Below are 23,453 nucleotides of genomic sequence, written 5' to 3' on the forward strand. Positions count from 1 at the left end.
ATCAACCAAACTAAAAGTTGGTTCTTTGAGAAGATAAACAAAATTGATAAACCATTAGCCAGACTCATCAGGAACAAAAGGGAGAAGACTCAAATCAACAGAACTAGAAATGAAAAACAAGAAGTAACAACTGACACTGGAGAAATACAAAGGATCAGGAGAGACTACTACAAGCCAATAAAATGCACAACCTGGAAGAAATGGACAAATTCTTAGAAAAGTACAACCTTCCAAGACTGAAACAGGAAGAAATAGAAAATATGAACAGACCAATCACAAGCACTGAAATTGAAACTGTGATTAAAAATCTTCCAACAGGGTGCAATGGGTAAGACTCTGTGTTCCCAATGCAGGGGGGCCCAGATTCAACCCCTGTTCACAGAACTAGATCCCACATGCAGGCCACAACTAAGAAGCCCACATGCCGCAAATAAACCAAGCAGAGCCAAACTAAATAATAAGTAAATAAATAAAAAAATAAATAAAATCTTCCAGCAAACAAAAGCCCAGGGCCAGATGTCTTCACATGCAAATTCTACCAAACATTTAGAGAAGAGCTAACACCTACCCTTCTCAAACTCTCCCAAAATATAGCAGAGGAGGAACACTGAAACTTATTCTACAAGCCACCATCACCCTGATACCCAAACTAGGCAAAGATATCACAAAAAGAGAAAATTACAGGGCAATATCACTAATGAACATAGATGCAAAAATCCTCAACAACATACTAGCAAACAGAATCCAACAGGACATTAAAAGGATCATACACCATGATCAACTGGGGTTTATCCCAAGGATGCAAGGATTCTTCAAATCAATCAATGTGATACACCATATTAACAAACCGAAGGACAAAAACCATGATAATCTCGATAGATGGCGAAAAAGCTTTTGGCAAAATTCAACACCCATTTATGATAAAAACTCTCCAGAAAGTGGACATAGAGCGAACCTACCTCAACTTAATAAAAGCTGTATATGACAAACCCACAGCAAACATCATTCTCAATGGTAAAAAACTGAAAGCATTTACTCTAAGATCAGGAACAAGACAAGGGTGCCCACTCTCACCACTATTATTCAACATAGTTTTGGAAGGTATAGCCATGGCAATCAGAGAAGAAAAAGAAATAAAAGGAATACAAATTGGAAAAGAAGAAGTAAAACTGTCACTGTTTGTAGATGAAATGATACTATACATAGAAAATCATAAAGATGCCACCAGAAAACTACTAGAGCTAATCAATGAATTTGGCAAAGCAGCAGGATACAAAATTAATGCACAGAAATCTCTTGCATTCCTATACACTAACAATAAATCAGAAAGAGAAATTAAGGAAATGCTCCCATTTACCACAGCAACAAAAAGAATAAAATACCTGGGAATAAACCTACATAAGGAGGCAAAAACCTACATGCAGGAAACTATAAGACAGTGATGAAAGAAATCAAAGACGATACAAACAGATGGAGAGATTTATTATGTTCTTGGATTGGAAGAATCAACATTGTGAAAATGACTATACTACCCAAAGCAATCTACAGATTCAGTGCACTCCCTATCAAATTACCAATGGCATTTTTCACAGTACTAAAACAAGAAATTTTACAATTTGAATGTAAACAAAAAAGACCCCGAATACCCAAAGCAATCCTGTAAAAGAAAAACGGAGCTGGAGGGATCAGGCTACCGGACTTCAGACTATACTATAAAGCTACAGTAATCAAAACAGTATGGTACTGGCATAAAAACAGAAATATAGATCAACAGAACAGGAGAGAAAGCCCAGAGATAAACCCATGCACATATGGTCACCTTATCTTTGACAAAGGAGGCAAGAATATACAATGGGGAAAAGACGGCCTCTTCAGTAAGTGGGGCTGGGAAAACTGGAGAGCTACATGTAAAAGAATGAAAATAGAGCACTTCCTAACACCATACACAAAAATAAACTCAAAATGGATTAAAGATCTAAATGTAAGGACAGACACTATAAAACTCTTAGAGGAAAACATAGGCAGAACACTCTATGACATAAACCACAGCAAGATCTTTTTTGGTCCACCTCCTAGAGTAATGGAAATAAAAACAAAAATAAACAAATGGCACCTCATGAAACTGAATAGATTTTGCACAGCAAAGGAAACCATAAACAAGATGAAAAGACAACCCTTGGAATGGAAGAAAATATTTGCAAACGAAGCTACTGAAAAAAGATTAATCTCCAAAATATACAAGCAGCTCCTGCAGCTCAGTATCAAAAAACAAACAACTCTAACCAAAAATGGGCCGAAGACCTAAAGAGACATTTCTCCCCAGAAGACATACAGATTGCCAACAAACACATGAAAAGCTGCTCAACATCATTAACTGTTAGAGAAATGCAAATCTAAACCACAAGGATGTATCACCTCACACCGGTAAGGATGGCCATAATCAAAAAATCTAGAAACAGTAAATGCTGGAGAGGGTGTGGAGAAAAGGGAACCCTCCTGCAGTGTTGGTGGGAATGTAAATTGATACAGCCACTATGGAGAACAGTATGGGGGTTTCTTAAAAAACTAAAAATAGAACTACCGTTTGACCCAGCAATCCCCCTACTGGGCCTATACCCTGAGAACACCAATTCAAAAAGAGGCATGTACCTCAGTGTTCATTGCAGCACTACTTACAATAGCCAGGACATGGAACCAACCTAAATGTCCATCGGCAGATGAATGGATAAAGAAGATGTGGCACATATATACAATGGAATATGACTCAGCCATAAAAAGGAATGAAATTGAGTTATTTGTAATGAGGTGGATGGACCTAGAGTCTGTCATACAAAGTGAAGTAAGTCAGAAAGAGAAAAACAAATACCGTATGCCAACACATATATATATGGAATCTAAAAAAATGGTACTGATGAACCTAGTGGCAGGGCAGGAGTAAAGATGCAGACCTAGAGAATGGACTTGAGGACACAGTGGGGGAAGGGGAAGCTGGGATGAAGTGAGAGAGTAGCACTGACATATATACACTACCAAATGTAAAATGGATGGCTAGTGGGAAGCAGCTGCATAGCACAGGGAGATCAACTCGATGCTCTGTGACAATCTAAAGGGGCAGGATAGGGAGGGTGGGAGCGAGGTTGGAGAGGGAGGGGATATGGGGATACATATAGCTGATTCACTTTGTTTTACAGCAGAAACTAACATCACATTGTGAAGCAATTATACTTGAATAAACACATAAAAAAATTTTTTTTAATTTACAAAAGAAGGGGCAATAAAGCTTAGCCACTTTATACTCGACAAACAACACAGTAGTGAGTAAAAGTTCACCCCCCCACCGCAAAGAGGTTTCCTTATTCACTGAAAAGTATTTCACACAGGAGTAGTAACCATAAACACTTGAAAATTAGGAATCAGCTTTATCCTCCCATCAAACTCCAAGATCAGGAATGGCCTTTAGGAATTAATACAAAACTTCTATCCATTGACTGTTCAAGGAGTGTGGATCAGGATGGTGGAGTGGGAAGATCCTGAGCTCACCTCCTCCTACAGACACATCAAAACTACAACTACACACAGAATAACTATCTCTGAGAACAAACTGAAGACTAGCAGAACAGATTTTTTATAATTAAAGGATATAAGAAAAAGCCATACTGAGACTGGTAGTAAGGGCAGAGACATAGTCTAGTCAAAACCTACACCCATGATACAGTGACACACAAGCGGGAGGGATGTCACAACTATGGAGGTCTCCCCTGAGGAGCCATGACTCCAAGCCCCACATCAGGTTCCCCAGCCTGGGAAACTTGGACCAGGAAGATCAGCTACCATTACATCTGGCTCTGAAAAGTCATGGAGCTTACGTCTGGGAGAGCTGGAGGAAGACTGTGGGAAACCGAGACTCCTCTTGAAGGGCTTATGTACAAACTCACTCACTCCAAGTCCCAGCACAGAGGCAGCAGCTTAAAAAGCACATGGGTGAGGATCTAGGGGAAGATGGCAGAAGAGTAAGATGCAGAGATCACCTTCCTCCCCACAGATATATCAGAAATACATCTACACGTGGAACAACTCCTACAGAACACCTACTGAATGCTGGCAGAAGACCTCACACCTCCCAAAAGGCAAGAAACTCCCCACGTACCTGGGTAGGGCAAAAGAAAAAAGAATAAACAGAGACAAAAGGATAGGGACGGGACCTGCACCAGTGGGAGGGAGCTGAGGAGGAAAGGTTTCCACACACTAGGAAGCCCCTTCGCGGGCGGAGACTGCGGGTGGCAGAGGGGGAAAGCTTCGGAGTCACGGAGGAGAGCTCAGCAACAGGAGTGCAGAGGGCAAAGCGAAGAGATTCCCACACAGAGGATCGGTGCCGACCAGCACTCCCCGGCCCGAGAGGCTTGTCTGCTCACCCCCCAGGGCAGGAGGGGCTGGGAGCTGAGGCTCGGGCTTCGGTCAGAGCTCAGGGAGACAACTGGCGGCGTGAACACAGCCTGAAGGGGTTAGTGCACCACGGCTAGCCGGGAGGGAGTCTGGGAAAAGTCTGGACCTGCTGAAGAGGCAAGAGACTTTTTTCTTCCCTCTTTGTTTCCTGGTGCGCGAGGAGAGGGGATTAACAGCACTGCTTAAAGGAGCTCAAGAGACGGGCGCGAGCCGCGGCTAACAACTCGGACCCCAGAGACGGGCGTGAGATGCTAAGGCTGCTGCTGCCGCCACCAAGAAGCCTGTGTGCGAGCACAGGTCACTATCCACACCTCCCTTCCCGGGAGCCTGTGCAGCCCGTCACTAATAGGGTCCCGGAATCCAGGGATAACTTCCCCGAAAGAACGCACGGCGCACCTCAGACTGGTGCAACGTCACGCCGGCCTCTGCCGGCGCAGGCTCGCCCCACACTCCGTACCCCTCCCTCCCCCCGGCCAGTGTGAGCCAGAACCCCCGAATCAGCGGCTTCTTTAACCCCGTCCTGTCTGAGCGAAGAACGGACGCCCTCTGGCAACCTACATGCAGAGGCAGGGCCAAATCCAAAGCTGAGCCCCGGGAGCTGTGAGAACAAAGAAGAGAAAGGGAAATCTCTCCCAGCAGCCTCAGAAGCAGCGGATTAAAGCTCCACAATCAACTTGATGTACCCTGCATCTGTGGAATACCTGAATAGACAACGAATCATCCCAAATTAAGGAGGTGGACTTTGAGAGCAAGATTTATTATTTTTTCCCCTTTTCCTCTTTTTGTCAGTGTGTATGTGTATGCTTCTGTGTGAGATTTTGTCTGTATAGCTTTGCTTTCACCGTTTGTCCTAGGGTTCTATCCATGCGCATTTTGGGTTTCTTTTTAATTTAAAAATTTTTTCTTTCTTAATAATTATTTTTTTATTTTAATAACTTTGTTTTATTTTACCTTACTTTATTTTATTTTCTATTATCCTCTTTCTTCCTTCCTTCCTTCCTCCCTTCCTTCCTTCCTTTCTTCCTTTCTTTCTTTCTTTCTTTCTTTCTTTCTTTCTTTCTTTCTTTCTTTCTACTTTTTCTCCCTTTTATTCTGAGCCATGTGGATGAAAGGCTCTTGGTGCTGCAGCCAGGAGTCAGTGCTGTGCCTCAGAGGTGGGAGAGCCAACTTCAGGACACTGGTCAACAAGAGACCGCCCAGCTCCACATAATATCAAATGGTGAAAATCTCCCAGAGATCTCCATCTCAACACCAGCACCCAGCTTCACTCAACGACCAGCAAGCTACAGTGCTGGACACCCTATGCCAAACAACTAACAAGGCAGGAACAAAACCCCACCCATTAGCAGATAGGCTGCCTAAAATCATAAGGCCACAGACACCCCAAAACACACCAATGGACGTGGACCTGTCCACCAGAAAGACAAGATCCAACATCATCCACCAGAACACTGGCACTACTACCCTCCACCAGGAAGCCTACACAACCCACTGAACCAACCTTAGCCACTGGGGACAGACACCAAAAACAATGGGAACTACAAACCTGCAGCCTGCAAAAAGGAGACCCCAAACACAGTAAGATAAGCAAAATGAGAAGACAGAAAAACACAAAGCAAATGAAGGAGCAACATAAAAACCCACCAGACCTAACAAATGAAGAGGAAATAGGCAGTCTACCTAAAAAAAGAATTCAGAATAATGATAGTAAAGATGATCCAAACTCTTGGAAATAGAATAGAGAAAGTGCAAGAAACATTTAACAAGGACCTAGAAGAACTAAAGATGAAACATGTAACGATGAACAACACAATAAATGAAATTAAAAATACTCTAGAAGGGATCAATAGCAGAATAACTGAGGCAGAAGAACGGATAAGTGACCTGGAAGATAAAATAGTGGAAATAACTACTGCAGAGCAGAATAAAGAAGAAAGAATGAAAAGAACTGAGGACAGTCTCAGAGACCTCAGGGACAACATGAAACGCACCAACATTCGAATTATAGGGGTTCTGGAAGAAGAAGAGAAAAACAAAGGGACTGAGAAAATATTTGAAGAGATTATAGTTGAAAACTTCCCTAATACGGGAAAGGAAATAGTTAATCAAGTCCAGGAAGCACAGAGAGTCCCATACAGGATAAATCCAAGGAGAAACACGCCAAGACACATATTAATCAAACTGTCAAAAATTAAATACAAAGATAACATATTAAAAGCAGCAAGGGAAAACAACATAACACACAAGGGAATCCCCATAAGGTTAAGAGCTGATCTTTCAGCAGAAACTCTGCAAGCCAGAAGGGACTGGCAGGACATATTTAAATGATGAAGGAGAAAAACCTACAACCATGATTAATCTAACCAGCAAGGATCTCATTCAGATTTGATGGAGAAATTAAAACCTTTACAGACAAGCAAAAGCTGAGAGAGTTCAGCACCACCAAACCAGCTTTACAACAGATGCTAAAGGATCTTCTTTAGGCAAGAAACACAAGAGAAGGAAAAGACCTACAATAACAAACCCAAAATAATTAAGAAAATGGTAATAGGAACAGCAGTATAGATAATTATCTAAATGTAAATGGATTAAATACTCCAACCAAAAGACACAGACTGGGTGAATAGATACCAACACAAGACCTGTATATACGCTCTCTACAAGAGACTCACTTCAGAACTAGGGACACATACAGACTGAAAGTGAGGGGATGGAGAAAGATATTCTATGCAAATAGAAATCAAAAGAAAGCTGGAGTAGCAATTCTCATATCAGACAAAATAGACTTTAAAACAAAGACTATTACAGGAGACAAAGAAGGACACTACATAATGATCAAGGGATGCACCCAAGAAGAAGATATAACAATTGTAAATATTTATGCACCAAATATTGGAGCACCACAATACAAAAGGCAAATACTAACAGCCATAAAAGGGGAAATCGACAGCAACACAATCATAGTAGCAGACTTTAACACCCCACTTTCACCAATGGACAGATTATCCAACATGAAAATAAATAAGGAAACATAAGCTTTAAATGATACATTAAACAAGATGGACTTAATTGATATTTAGAGGACATTCCATCCAAAAACAACAGAACACACATTTTTCTCAAGTGATCATGGAATGCTCTACAGAATAGATCATATCTTGGGTCACAAATCAAGCCTTGGTAAATTTAAGAAAATTGAAATTGTATCGTAGCTTTTCTGACCACGCTATGAGACTAGATATCAATTACAGGAAAACATCTGTAAAAAATACAAACACATGGAGGCTAAACAATACACTACTTAATAATGAAGTGATCACTGAAGAAATCAAAGAGGAAATTAAAAAATACCTAGAAACAAATGACAATGGAGACACAGCGACCCAAAACCTATGGGATGCAGAAAAAGCAGCTCTAAGAGGGAAGTTTATAGCAATACAGTCCTACCTTAAGAAACAGGAAACATCTCAAATAAACAACCTAAACTTGCACCTAAAGCAATTAGAGAAAGAAGAATAAAAAAACCGCAAAGTAGGCAGAAGGAAAGAAATCATAAATATCAGATCAGAAATAAATGAAAAAGAAATGAAGGAAACGATGCAAAGATCAATAAAATTAAAAGCTGGTTCTTTGAGAAGATAAACAAAATAGATAAACCATTAGCCAGACTCATCAAGAAAAAAAGGGCGAAGACTCCAATCAATAGAATTAGAAATGAAAAAGGAGAAGTAACAACTGACACTGCAGAAATACAAAAGATCATGAGAGGTTACAACAAACAACTCTATGCCAATAAAATGGACAACCTGGAAGAAATGGACAAATGCTTAGAAAGGCACAACCTGCCAAGGCTGAATCAGGAAGAAATAGAAAATATGAACAGACCAATCACAAGCACTGAAATTGAAACTTTGATTACAAATCATCCAAAAAACAAAAGCCCAGGACCAGATGGCTTCACAGGCGAATTCTATCAAACATTTAGAGAAGAGTTAACACCTATCCTTCTCAAACTCTTCCAAAATATAGCATAGAGAGGAACACTCCCAAACTCATTCTACAAGGCCACCATCACCCTGATACCAAAACCAGACAAGGATGTCACAAAGAAAGAAAACTACAGGCCAATATCACTGATGAATATAGATGCAAAAATCCTCAACAAAATACTAGCAAACAGAATCTAAAAGCACATTAAAAGGATCATACACAATGATCAACTGGGGTTTATTCCAGAAATGCAAGGATTGTTCAATATACAAAAATCAATGAATGTGATACACCATATTAGCAAATTGAAGGAGAAAAACAATATGGTAATGTCAATAGATGCAGAGAAAGCTTTCGACAAACTTCAACACCCATTTATGATAAAATCCCTGCAGAAAGTAGGCATAGAGGGAACTTTCCTCAACATAATAAAGGCCACATATGACAAACCCACAGCCAACATCGTCCTCAATGGTGAAAAACTGAAAGCATTTCCACTAAGATCAGGAACAAGACAAGGTGGCCCACTCTCACCACTCTTATTCAACATAGTTTTGGAAGTTTTAGCCACAGCAATCAGAGAAGAAAAGGAAATAAAAGGTATCCAAATCAGAAAAGAAGAAGTAAAGCTGTCACTGTTTGCAGATGACATGATACTATACATAGAGAATCCTAAAGATGCTACAAGAACACTACTAGAGCTTATCAATGAATTTGGTAAAGTAGCAGGATTCAAAATTAATGCACAGAAATCTCTCTCATTCCTATACACTAATGATGAGAAATCTGAAAATGAAATCAAGAAAACACTCCCATTTACCATTGCAAGAAAAAGAATAAAATATCTAGGAATAAACCTACCTAAGGAGACAAAAGGCCTGTATGCAAAAATTATAATACACTGATGAAAGAAATTAAAGATGATACAAATAGATGGAGAGATATACCATGTTCTTGGATTGGAAGAATCAACATTGTGAAAATGACTCTACTACCCAAAGCAGTCTACAGGTTCAATGCAATCCCTATCAAACTACCACTGGCATTTTTCACAGAACTAGAACAAAAAATTTCACAAATTGTACAGAAACACAAAAGACCCCGAATAGCCAAAGCAATCTTGAGAATGAATAATGGAGCTGGAGGAATCAGGCTCCCTGACTTCAGACTATACTACAAACCTACAGTAATCAAGACAGTATGCTACTGGCACAAAAACAGAAAGATAGATCAATGGAACAGGATAGAAAGCCCAGAGATAAACCCACGCACATATGGTCACCTTATCTTTGATAAAGGAGGCAGGAATGTACAGTGGAGAAAGGACAGCCTCTTCAATAAGTAGTGCTGGGAAAACTGGACAGGACATGTAAAAGTATGAGATTAGATCACTCCCTAACACCATACACAAAAATAAGCTGAAAATGGATTAAAGAGCTAAATGTAAGGCCAGAAACTATCAAACTCTTAGAGGAAAACATAGGCAGAACACTCTATGACAGAAATCACAGCAAGATGCTTTTTGACCCACCTCCTAGGGAAATGGAAATAAAAACAAAAATAAACAAATGGGACCTAATGAAACTTCAAACGTTTTGCACAGCAAAGGAAATCATAAACAAGATGAAAAGACAACACTCAGAATGGGAGAAAATATTTGCAAATGAAGCAACTGACAAAGGATTAATCTCCAAAATTTATAAGCAGCTCATGCAGCTCAATAACAAAAAAACAAACAACCCAATCCAAAAAGGGGTAGAAGACCTAAATAGACATTTTTCCAAAGAAGATATACAGACTGCCAACAAACACATGAAAGAATGCTCAACATCATTAATCATTAGAGAAATGCAAATCAAAACTACAATGAGATATCATTTCACACCAGTCAGAATGTCCATCATCAAGAAATCTAGAAACAATAAATGCCGGAGAGGGTGTGGAGAAAAGGGAACACTCTTGCACTGCTGGTGGGAATGTGAATTGGTACAGCCACTATGGAGAACAGTATGGAGGTTCCTTAAAAAACTACAAATAGAACTACCATATGACCCAGCAATCCCACTACTGGGCATATACCCTGAGAAAACCATAATTCAAAAAGAGTCATGTACCAAAATGTTCATTGAAGCTGTATTTACAATAGCTTGGAGATGGAAACATCCTATGTGTCCATCACCGGATGAATGGATAAAGAAGATGTGGTACATATATACAATGGAATATTACTCAGCCATAAAAGGAAACGAAACTGAGCTATTTGTAATGAGGTGGATAGACCTAGAGTCTGTAAGACAGAGTCAAGTAAGTCAGAAAGAGAAAGACAAATACCATATGCTGACACATATATATGGAATTTAAGAGAAAAAAAAAGTCATGAAGAACCTAGGGGTAAGACAGGAATAAAGACACAGACCTACTAGAGAATGGACTTGAGGATATGCGGAGGGGGAAGGGTAAGCTGTGACAAAGCGAGAGAGTGGCATGGACATATATACACTACCGAATGTAAAGTAGCTAGCTAGTGGGAAGCAGCCGTATAGCACAGGGAGATCAGCTTGGTGGATTGTTACCACGTAGAAGGGTGGGATAGGGAGGGTGGGAGGGAGGGAGATGCAAGAGGGAAGAGATATGGTAACATATGTATATGTATAACTGATTCAATTTGTTATAAAGCAGAAACTAACACACCATTGTAAAGCAATTATACTCCAATATAGATGTTAAAATAATAAATAAAAAATAAAGTAATAAAAAAATAAAGGGATCCTGACTGTCTAAGAGTTTACTACATTCTGTTTTAATATTAAGCATCTATAACCTTAATGTAAGTTAATGGGTTTGTTTGAAATTGTGTTGAATAAACAAGATGGGGGATGAGAGGAGCATCAACTTGGTAAGCCTAGGTATGCTGGGTGCATTCACAGTTTGGCTGAAACTTAAATGCATATGATGCAACTCCACTGTATTCCATGGGCCCAGTTGCTGGATTTCAAGGAGCCTGTAACTGACAAAGCATTAACATGTAAATGTTAACTTTAAGAATAAATATGCCTGCATTTCATTGATGTGTTCAATAAATATTTACGAGCATTTACTATGTGCCAGCTATGAAAAATCTCAGTTGCTGCTCAAAAGGAGTTTACAGTCTAGAGATAAGAGAGACAATCACTAAGTATCATGACAAAATAATGTCCAAAAAGTAGAGTAGAGCAGAAAGGAAAAATGCCTAAATCTCCTGAAGAAGGCAGGAAAGGCTTCAAATAGGAAATGGTGCTAAGAAGTAATGAAGATAGGACATTCTAGGCAGAAGGAAAGTTTGTGTAAAAGTAAATATAGGAGAATGTGACAATTTTAACTGATCTCCATGGGCTGGAAATAATGGTAAATTGTTTCATAATATTTTATTCATAAGAAAAAAACTTGACTACTGGGATTACAGTGAGGTTTTATAGAAACTAGCAGAAAATTAACAATACTCTATATCTGCCAATGGTTATGCAACTATCTGTTCTGTTTCTTTAAGTAACCACTATAACAGGGAACTAACTGGATAAGAAGGGCAATTTTAGGAGAAAGTATTTACTTGCAACTTCTATTTTAGCTTTTAGGGCTCTCAAATGTGAATACTCTTGATCGCCTTGGAAATGAGGGGACAGTGTGGCCTTATGCTTAAGGGTCAAGGCTCTTTTAGAGTCCAGTAAAGTAGGGACTTCCCCTGTGGTCCAGTGGGTAAGACTTTGCGCACCCAATGCAGGGGGCCCAGACTCGATCCCTGGTCAGGGAACTAGATCCCGCATACATGCCACAACTAAGAGTTCACATGCCGCAACGAAGATCCCACGTGTCACAACTAAGACACGGTGCAGCCAAAATAAATAAATAAATATTAAAAAAAAAAAGTTCAGTAAAGTAGATTTGAGTCTGGGCTTGCCATATCCTTAGCTCTGTGATCTTGCGGAAGTTGCATAATCTTTCCTCATCTTGGAAATGGCGACAATACCAGTTACCTCATAGCACTGTTTATGAGGATTAAAGAAATAATGTATGTGAAGCCTTTAATTACAGTATTTGTAACAGAGTAGGCAGTCAATGAATGATAGCAGCTACTAGTTACTATTATGCTTTACATTGACCATGAAAGTTATACTCCAAACTAATGTCATTATTACAATTCCTATTTATTCTGGAGGAAAAAAAAAAATGGGTACTGTTTTTTAAATCTTTTGGTAATTTTAACATTGATGCTATGGAAACTTTCAATGTTACTTGGGTTACAGTCCTTAGTAAGTGTTGAGATTGTGACTGAGAGTAGTATTAATAACATCATTTTATTATATTTTTAAATGCGACACCTTAAATAAAATAAATCTAACAAAACTCTAAACTACTTTCAGTGCTCTTTGGTATTTCCTGTATTGTTATAGAGAGGGTTTAAAGCAGAATGAAAAGCACACACAAAAGACTCAGAGACCTGGGGTCTAGCCCTATTTTGCTATTAATTAACTGTAAGACACTGGAAGAATCACCTATTCATTAAAGGCCTCCACTTTCTCACCTGTTAAAGAATGATTAGGAATATTACTTTCCTCTTTAAAAGTTTATACTCTTGGGAGAGGTGGGAATGGAGAGTTGCTGTTTAAGGGGCACAGAATTTCAGTCCAGGACTATGAGAGTGTTCTGGAAATGGATAGTGGCAGTTGTTCACAGCAATGTGAATATAATTAATGCTGCCAAACGGTACACATAAAAATTGTTAAAAAATAGTAAATTTTATGATATATTTTACCACTATAAAGAATTTTACAGTCTGTGCTCTGTATCCCTTTAAGTCACTCATTCACGCCCTCATTCATTCAAATATTTACTAAGTGCTTATTATGAACCAAGCACTGTGATAGGGAATACAAACAACAAGACTTAGAGCTGAGTAGGAAAAATAGACACGTGTCCAAATAAGTGCTATAAACTACCAAATGCTTCATAAAGGAGGCTGGAGTAGGAGTTGCAAAAGCAGGAGTCCATTATATCTGAGAGGGTTGGAAAAATCTTCATAAAAGACCCATAAACTGAGTCTTAAAAGAACAGCATGTATTCACCAACTGGATGATATGCATGACCACAACTGTTCCTTCTCCCATAGTTAACTTTTATTTTTTTATTTTTTATTTTTTTCTTTTTGCGGTACGCGGGCCTCTCACTGTTGTGGCCTCTCCCGTTGCCGAGCACAGGCTCCAGACGCGCAGGCTCAGCGGCCATGGCTCACATGCCCAGCCGCTCCACGGCATGTGGGATCTTCCCAGACTGGGGCACGAACCCATGTCCCCTGCATCGGCAGGCGGACTCTCAACCACTGAGCCACCAGGGAAGCCCTTTTAACTTTTAAATCTTCATGGCTAGAAAAGGACAATTCTCTTACAGTGAACACTGGAAGTAACTCTTAAATAACCCAAGAGGGTTAAAAGTTCGAACCTAGTAATCCCCTTCTTCATTATCACCAAAGAAATAAAGAGAGGGAAAAAAAATTCAAAAACCACTACATTAATCTCCAAGCAACCAAACCAACACTAGAATTACAATGAAAGCTACTTGGGTTTTCATTGCTAACTCAAATAGATATTAAAGGGAAAAAGCAGGCCTTCTAAAAGACTCAATGTTGTTTATTTAAGAAGTAGAAGGACAGTTTAATGGGTCTTATTACAGCACTAAAATAACGTATTATTTGAATAGTTTGCTTAGAGAAACTGAATGAATTCATTTAGGACACCACTGAATAAGTGATTGTATCAGTGCAGCAAACGGTGCCCTGGAAGAGTTCGGACCCTTCAAATGGGAGAGCAATTTACTTCCAGGGAGCACCTTTGCTTTCACTGGGAATTGGGACTATAAACAAACTTACGTTTCCATTATCTTGTTTTTAATTTTATCAAAAGCTGTTTGGTTTGAAATAAACAATCCTCTAGAGCCCTTGAAATCCTAAACATATTAAGAACAAAGGAAGAGACTAGTTAAATATTTCAGTGTTATAAAATGCCAAAAAAGAAAAAAGGTGGTGGGGGGGCAGGTAGAAGGTTTATATGAAATATATGGAATAAGGAGGTATTTCCCCACAAGTTAAAAAAATACTAGTTTGGTGTCAGTCAATAAAGCACTGCCAAAAGGGAATAAATGCAAAGGCTGAAGACCTAGAAAAGTTGTGAATGACCATTACCAACATTTATCAAGCTCTATTTGTAGCTCTACATGGAGAGATAATCCTTTAGCAGGTAAGCCTGTAGTAAGACATACTTTTTGTTACATATTTTGGCTCAGATCAAGGGGTCACACAGCAATCGAGACACAGACTGCTTTCCAGTCTTAGTGTGGCGTTCTCTCCTTACTCAAGGTATTTGCTATTAGTAATTTTCTATGAATAGTTGTTAGCCTATGTACCATAGATCAGGGTTGTTTTTTAAAGAAAAAAAAAAGAAATAAAAGAGGTAAAAAGTAACATACAGAAACTGCATGGTGCAATAAGAATAACAGGAAATGAGGATTCAGGGAGCCTGAGTACACACAGTGGTTCTGCCATCAGAGAAGCCAGTGACGATGTTTAGTCATTTACTTGCTTTTAGCTTAATTTATTTGGGTACTTTAAAAATAACAAGTATGAATGGATGTATGTATTTAAGTAGAACCATTATTTCAAACAAAAGTTTCCCTGGAAGCTTCAGTATACATAGAGAAAAAAAGGGGGCTACTCTTATTGAAGACAAAATGGGAGCCTGGAGTCCTGCCCAAATAACCCTCCTGTATCCTGGGGGGATGGGGAGGGGGGGTGGTATACCTCTGCAGAACCCCTAGGCTACTCAATGCACTATTTAAAACTGCTGGAATAGATGAGTGGATGTTTCCATTCTTACATTTCATGGACCAGGAAAAGTTCAAAAAGATTTCAAAAGAACATAATATCAAAAAATAAATTTAGCTTTGCTTTATGAAACTATTGCTAGCCAGAGAAAAAGATATTATAAACCAGTTTTAGGAAACACCTCCAGACCATCTCTCAGGTATATTCAAGTTCTAAAATTATATAACTTCTTCTACTCCTATTGTGAAAGAACTAACCAAAACCACCTTACCTAAAACTATCTCCTAAGACTACTATTCATTAAGTACATTAATAAAGCACCCCAGAGTCACTAAAATTTTTAAAAGCAATAAAAGAAAACAGAAAGAGAAAATCAAGTTAAAATTTACAATGGCTACATAACATCAATGTCAAAACATACATCATTTTAATTATTTTCATATAATTTCCCCAACACCTAAAAAATAAAAACTATAAGCATCATCTGTAATATAAAGTCCAAGCAATGCTTAACTTTCCAGTGTTTAAGTGCCTCTGAGCTGTTTCCCACTCTTTGCTCCTTCACACTCAGTGTTCAGTTTTATCAACCACATACTTTATTTCTTTACATTTCTGTAAAATCCTTCCAGCCACCAGAGGTTGGTATAAGCACGTGAGACCATCAAAGTAACATGAGGAAATCTACCTGGATAATGAGGTAAAGCTGTATTTCTAGGATTATGTAACCTCCCTGAATCCAAAAAGCAATGTGGTCTAGTCATCATTGCTACAACTACTTTTCAGATCTCAGTTTAAAATTTCTAACTTATAAGAACACACAACATCCCATTAGCTAAGGTAAAAGTCAAATATTCTTTAGCAGTTCAAATATTTCAAGGCTAAGGAAATTTTTGATACCCAAAGACCTCTGTCTCTTGAATCACTAGACATTGGGTACCCTGAAAACTTTCTTAGGAGTTTCAACTTCTTATTTCTCTCCAACTCCTGACACTGCACATAATGTATTCTAGGCAGATCTTAGATCTATGTTTCAACAAAAAGTTGCATCAGCTTTCTGAGAGGTCCATTCCAACTTTATTTTACTGCACTCCAACTTCAAAGCAATTTTTCTTAGGAATACTTACTGTGTATTGGGAAGAGATAACCACCAAGCATCATTTATAAAATTGAGAACTCACAATATCTTTAAACTCTCTCTTTTCTGGGAAATAAAGATAATACTATCAACTTTTATTCTAACACATTTTTCCAATTTTTAAAGCAATACTCTGTGTCTTCTATGTTCCTCCTCCTATAACATGATGTATGCTAAATGAAGCACAAAACAAGGTAGAAAACTGTTCTGTGAGTCTCCCTTTCTCACACTTCTAGTTTCTATGCATTGATTTCTTGAAATAGGTATAAATGGGTAAGAAAACACATCCGGTGCTATAGTAAGTCTGCAAACACCACTTTCTTTCACCACTAAGGTATCTTTTAGGTATAGGTTCAAACACTGAAGGATGCTCTGGATTGAAGCTGACCAGAAGGCCTCAGAAGACAACAGCCTCAAGTCACACAATGACTATGTTTAGACATATTAAAGAAAATACAAAGTTTACTCTAAAACTAAGACATATCCATAATTTAAAGCATGTGTGTGCATACACACACAATTGGAAAACCTGATAACTCATCTCATATATTTCTTTTTAGCTATCACAGAACTCTGGGCCATCACCTCTTTACAGAGTCCCTCCAACATCTTCTGGGTCTGTTTCCAAAGGGGCACCTGAAAAGCTGTAAGAGCCTCTATCCTCTGTCACTTTCATTTGAAAAGAAGCTGGGTGCAAAAAGGTCAGCCCAAGCTAATTCCTTGGCCTCCATGAGTCAGCTTGAATCTGTCACTGCTGTCAGTCCTTGGTGTGCTGAGGAATATTTGAGTCCTGTATACAACTCATCCTCTCATCTCTCTGCTAATAACACTCTTATAAGAGGAAATCCAAAAAAGAGGGAATATGTATATACCTATAGCTGATTCATTTTGCTGTATGGTAGAAACTAACACAACATTGTAAAGCAACTATACTCCAAAAAAAATTAATTTAAAAAAAAAAGAGGGCTGCTGTCTCTGAGCACACACAGGGCTGTGAAATGGAGGCAGCTCGACTATTCAGAGCAATACTAAAACACCGCCTCTGTCTATTGAAAGCTCCTGGCTGAGCAGCAAAGCCATGTCAGCTGTTCTTTTCTTTGTTCCCAGTACAGTCCTTAGCACTTATACAGAAATGAGGCAACCTCTTGACAAGGAAGTCCTCCTCCTTTCTTAGACATCAGGAAACAAAACACACATGACAAACAGGGGAAGGGGTGTGGAGTGGAGGGATGGGCTTGGCTTGAGAAGTTCACTTTAGAGGTCTACCCCAGTGGCAAAACCTAACTGACAGCCTTTACGGCTTTTCATTTCCCAGCTGGCACAGTATCAGGACCAAATACATACAGCAACTTATAGGGAAATAAAAGAAGAGGCACAAGAGGCAGGCTCAAGGGTGAGAGTAATTTCTTTCTTACAGCTTAAACCACTACAAAAGATGAAGCATACAGTGTCAACAAGTATAAAAAATAAACCAGATTTAGTAATATATACAAATATGCACAAATCACACAAAGGAAATACAGGGTTTTCTTTTGGCTCCAGACTGTATTGATATCTTTCATTTTATAATTTCATGTGCAGAAAGAAATGAGAGCTTCTTAGTAAAATAAAATTATTTATTTTTATGCTGAACATACAATATTCATAAATATCAACTGCTTTCATTAAAGTTAAGATTTCCTTCTTAAATTTAAATTTTTCCCACTATAGTCCCTGAGATCTCATTTCCATGCCATGACAGTTCACATCTGCATTTTAAAAGCAAATGCGGAATCCACCACCTGATTTAGCAGTTAGGCTGCACACACTGTAGCTCTCGTTTTAGGGCACCTTTGAAGACAAAGTGATATTTAATACTAAATATAAGCAGTCTTTTCATCTTACACTGAAGAGTAATTGCTTCCCACTTCACAACTATAGCATAAGTTATCATCTCTGACTTGCTCTCTGAGTGCTATGGTCAGCATGGAAAAAAATGACAAAGAACATTACGGCTTTACTCAAGGGAGTCGGATCTTTGCTAACTGCTAAGAAGAAATGATGGCTAGTCAGGCATAGCACAATGAGATACAGCATGAGAAATGACATACATTTCTGTGCCCTGGTTTTAGGAAATCATTTCTACTAAATGTCCTCAGAATGCAGAAGCTGAACCTTCCTTGGTGTTAAACACACCAGATAAAAATTTTAGCTGCACATGGATGATGGTGTTTACAATTGTACATATATTTGAAAGAAACTGTACATATACACTTGCTGAAAAATTTTTGTTTACAGAATACAGTGAAGGTGGGAGATACAGAGTGCTTTCCCCTAGGTTCTAGGAGTTGAAGCAACCAATACTTTCAGGGTTATCTATTAGCAAGTTGGGTTCACACAGGCTGTCTCTCTAGTCTGAAGATGACATAGAATAAAATCCTATCAGGCCTGGCCCACAGAGTCAACCATCTCCTACACTTAATACAAAACATAATGGAAAAAGATGTTGAGGGTAGGAGGGCAAAGCCCAACAAACAAATTATCTTATGTATTTTTCATCCTGCACCACAGAGGAAACAAATGAATATGAGAAAGCAAATGATACACATACACGGACTTAAATCCAATTCAAATGACATGATGTATAAATAAATATAAATTGCATCTGGAAAAGAAGAGTATTTAAATTCCATTCAATGTTACAAACATTCTTCTCATTAAAATATAAACCCTTACCTTTGCTTGTTTCTTACTGGCTTCTCTTCTGGCTTCCCTTTCTTTCAGTCTTTTCTCCTACAGGAAGAGGGGGAAAATTAATAAGTTTTCATAATCATTAAGTATGTGTCAAACAGATCTGGAATCAAATTACAGTTAGACCATTTACTAGCTGTGCAGTTTTGGGCAACTTATTTGCTACCTCTCATTTTCTCATCTAAACATGGAGATAACAGGACCACACATTTCATAAAGTTGGTATAAGAACTATATAAAACAACATAAATGCTCGTTAGCACAATGTCTGACATATGACTGGTTCACAGTGTTGGCTATTAAAATAAAAAGGAAGAAATGCAGTAATGATTATTTCCCTTTTCCTCTAAAAGCAGAATTTATAAAGGATATGAAATCCTCATCCTTGGGGTTCTTAGAAAAGTGGCAATATTTTTCTCAAAACAAAAACAATGGAAGATTATTCTTATAAGCACCTTATTTTACTGAATTGTTTTATAATTTCCCCATTAGTTTTCCAATGATCATGAAACAGGCAGAAAATACAGCACTAATGTTTTCAAAATAAGAAAATTAAATATGTATATTAATAAAATTCAAAACAACAAAATGAAGCTAAAGTTGAAAAAACTTTTGTTTTAAATAAAACACCTATTTTCCTCTTCAAAAAATAAAGTGGTAAAACAATATAGAGGCTAGTCTCAATCCAGAATTCATAGCTAACTATTTTAAATTTAATGAACTACTAGGTCAATGTAAAAAGTGAATAAACAGCAAATAGTTCTTTCATGAAACTGTGACCATGATTCACTCTTACATTAAATATCCACTAACATGAGAATTAACAATTTTTTCAGTCTGGACAATCTATCATTATCACTATGCTTCATGCATAGCTTTCTCCAGATTGAAGAACCAATTCTAATACATACTCTAGAGACAGACCTGAGGCTGCTCTGTTGCTCACAGCTCTGAGAAGGGCAAGAAACTGCTACAATCCACACTATACACCCTATCTAGGTTTACAGACTTCTTTTTAATAAAGTGAGAACATAAATGTTAAAAGTTTCAAAGGGGGTTAAGTACTAATTAATGCAAAGAGGAAGGGAGTCCAGAGAACTTATAGATTCAGTTTTTATAGCTTCAGATTGCACAGCAGGAAAGCTAAATTCTAAGTGAAACTAACAATAATTCAAATTCAAATGGCAACTGTTCATGTGTCATACCCCTGAATAATGCATAATGTTAAATTATTCTTTTCTGTGATTATTATTCTTTTCCTACACTAGTTTTGGAGAAAATGGATTACTTTGACTTCCAAATAAAACATACAACTAAAAGAGCACGTAAAACTTAAACAATGTGCAATTATACAGAGAAACATTCTAAAGATTATTTGGAAGTTCCAGGATCAAGGTCAGGAGAAAAGGAAAGATGAAGAAATCAAAACTAAGAACCTGTTGTCAAACACATTCTTTTCATTGTCAAAGAGCTTAGTAAGTGAGAGACTGATCTCAAACATGGGTCTCCGTATGCCAAGTCTAGTGCCTTTTTTGGATACATTCTAAAAAAAATTAAAAGTCAGGATTTGGAGAATTTAACAGGTGTGACTTTAATAACAGAAAAAAATAAACTTACTATTATTTTACCAAGCAGCCAATGAATGCAATAGTTATTAAGATACTATACATGAATTGGTTCTCTAATGAGCTTATGAGAGTTGTTCTGCCACTAAAGTGAAATAATTTCAGTGTGTCCTCATTTGTGGGAGGGGGAAAAAGTTAATGGATGGCAGTTTGTAAACATCTGCACCCAAATTTTTCACAAAAGTTGGCACCAATTACTGATTCTCTATGAGTATTAGCAGACTACAAAATAAATGAAAGTAGCAAAATAATATTAAAGAAAAAAATTTTAAACCACTGACCATAATTATGCTTAGCTTGAGAGGTGGCTTTAGTTTGTGGATGGATGTATTTGTAATTTTCTCTCTCTTCTCTCTTTCACACATACACAATTTAGTTTCATTTTCCACACAAAGTTTTCATGTATGGAAAGTAAAATTAAGCAGAACAGTATTTTATGTTAGTCTACAAAGATCACAGTAACTTTTTTTTTTTTTTCAGTACACATTCCTCTCACTGCTGTGGCCTCTCCCGTTGCGGAGCACAGGCTCCGGACGCGCAGGCCCAGCGGCCATGGCTCACGGGCCCAGCCGCTCCGCAGCATGTGGGATCCTCCCGGACCGGGGCACGAACTCATGTCCCCTGCATCGGCAGGCGGACTCTCAACCACTGCGCCACCAGGGAAGCCCCACAGTAACTTTTGAGTGTTGCACTGCTTAAACTAATTTTAAAACTACAGCTACATAAAATGTCAAATAACTAGAGAGTGTTGTCACTCTTTACTTTTACACTTTACTTTTATACATATGTATCTGTTCATTAGCACATTATTGCTATTGTTATTTTCTTACTAACAGTAGAAGCACTGAATTATTAAGGATCAGCAGTGTGCTAAGCATTTTACATATATTTTTAATTCTATGTAACAAAACTTTTGAGGTATTATCATTCCCATCTTATAGATGAAAAAGTTGAAGATCAAAGTGATGAAGTAACTTTCCTGATGTCACACAGCCAGTGTGATAGAGCTGAGACTAAAATTGGGTCTATGGCGTTAACACCACATGGAGTCAACTCCCTCAACTCCAGCACACGTCTATACCTCTTCTCTCCTCCATGAGAAAGTTTACGCAGCTTTGTTAGATGAACAGTTTTTTTTTGTTTGTACGCGGGTCTCTCACTGTTGTGGCCTCTCCCGTTGCAGAGCACAGGCTCCGGATGCGCAGGCTCAGCTGCCATGGCTCACGGGCCTAGCCGCTCCGCGGCATGTGGGATCTTCCCAGACCGGGGCACGAACCTGTGTCCCCTGCACTAGCAGGCGGACTCTCAACCACTGCGCCACCAGGGAAGCCCAGATGAACAGTTTTTATCTTAACAACATGTTTCAGCCAAATGTTGCATTTCCTTTTATTATTAATAATGGTCGGTTATCGTATGGGTCTTTCATCCTGAGAGCATTTTTTTCCTGATAGCATTTTATGTACACTATTTAATTAATTTTTGCCTGTTTCCTGTCCAGAACAAACAGATAATGAACCACATTTAACAGTCACACAAATTGTTGTTGTATTTATTCAGTAACTGGCCTTCTCCCAACACAACAGAGCATCTGAAAATGGTACTTCAAAGTTCCAAAGAATAACCTCAATATGTTCACATCAGACAAACTCTCTCTGAACAAGTAAACGCAATCTCTCTTTTGGGGCTTTTCATCTAGCCACTTTAATCAGAGCAGAAAAAAAATATTAACAAATTTCTACTACTATTGAACACCAGTATTGACTCATTATAGTCAATGAAGAATATTTTAAACTTCAAAATTTAAATTGGCTATCAGAGTTCACATGTGCATGCAAGTAGAATAATTTTTCCTTTTAAGATTTCTGCCACAAGTCTTAGGTGGATGAGGGATATTCAAAACCTGTAAAATGTGAAATGAACATGACCAGGACATGAAAATGAAGTATAATAAAAAGACCAAACTTTCAATATTGGGTGAAACAAAAAGAAAATTAGAAAAATTCTCTTTCTTATCTGAAAAAGCTATATTAGCACTCTATCTGAAAAGAGGAAAGAGTGAACATTAGTCTTTAAACAGAGGAGAATAGGAAATAGAATTATGGTAATCCAAAATTTGGGAAACGGATATAGGGAAGAAAGTACAATTTCTTCTTTTGCTAAGGCAGGAAAAGGGTTCTTTTCTTAAAAGAAGAGTATGTGAATCATAAATGCTATAAATGACAAGATATAAAAATAAAAGATTGAATTACAATGACTAGGGGAAAAATATAATTGAATTTTATTAGATTCAGTAACCGAGGTTCCTCACCCCCCCACACACTTAATTTTAGGTGGTTTAAATGCTTTAAATCCTTTCTTTTCCTATTTCATTTTTTAGGATTGGTACCAAAAGGTATTTTATGCCAACAAAAAGATGGCACAATTTTATGTTTAGTTCTGCCATGCTACAAATGATTAAGTATAAGAAGATCATGAAATTCAATAATAAAAATCAAATTCAAAAGAAAACAGAAAAATTACATTTCAAAGTACAAAATACTCCTTTATAGATGTTACTATATGTCTTTTGGCTTCTCACACACTACAGGTCCTTAGCTTCCAGAAAAGAAAGTACCATGAAATATGAATTTCAACATCAGTCAGGACTACGTATTTAAACCATTTTCATTCCATGGTGCTT

The 23,453-nt window shown here is 38.0% G+C and overlaps 1 protein-coding gene across 1 annotated transcript in view; it reads right to left on the reverse strand.

Annotated features, from left to right (window-relative positions):
* Positions 1–23,453, reverse strand: part of DDX10 (DEAD-box helicase 10) — a 287,618-nt gene that overhangs the window by 88,189 nt on the left and 175,976 nt on the right. The window contains exon 16 of the mRNA XM_060017996.1: positions 19,134–19,190. Coding sequence (XP_059873979.1) covers positions 19,134–19,190 — 57 coding nt within the window. The remainder of the gene's footprint in view (positions 1–19,133; positions 19,191–23,453) is intronic.

This window comes from Delphinus delphis, chromosome 8 (genome assembly GCF_949987515.2).
Source record: "Delphinus delphis chromosome 8, mDelDel1.2, whole genome shotgun sequence".
In the NCBI taxonomy this organism is placed as follows: domain Eukaryota; kingdom Metazoa; phylum Chordata; class Mammalia; order Artiodactyla; family Delphinidae; genus Delphinus; species Delphinus delphis.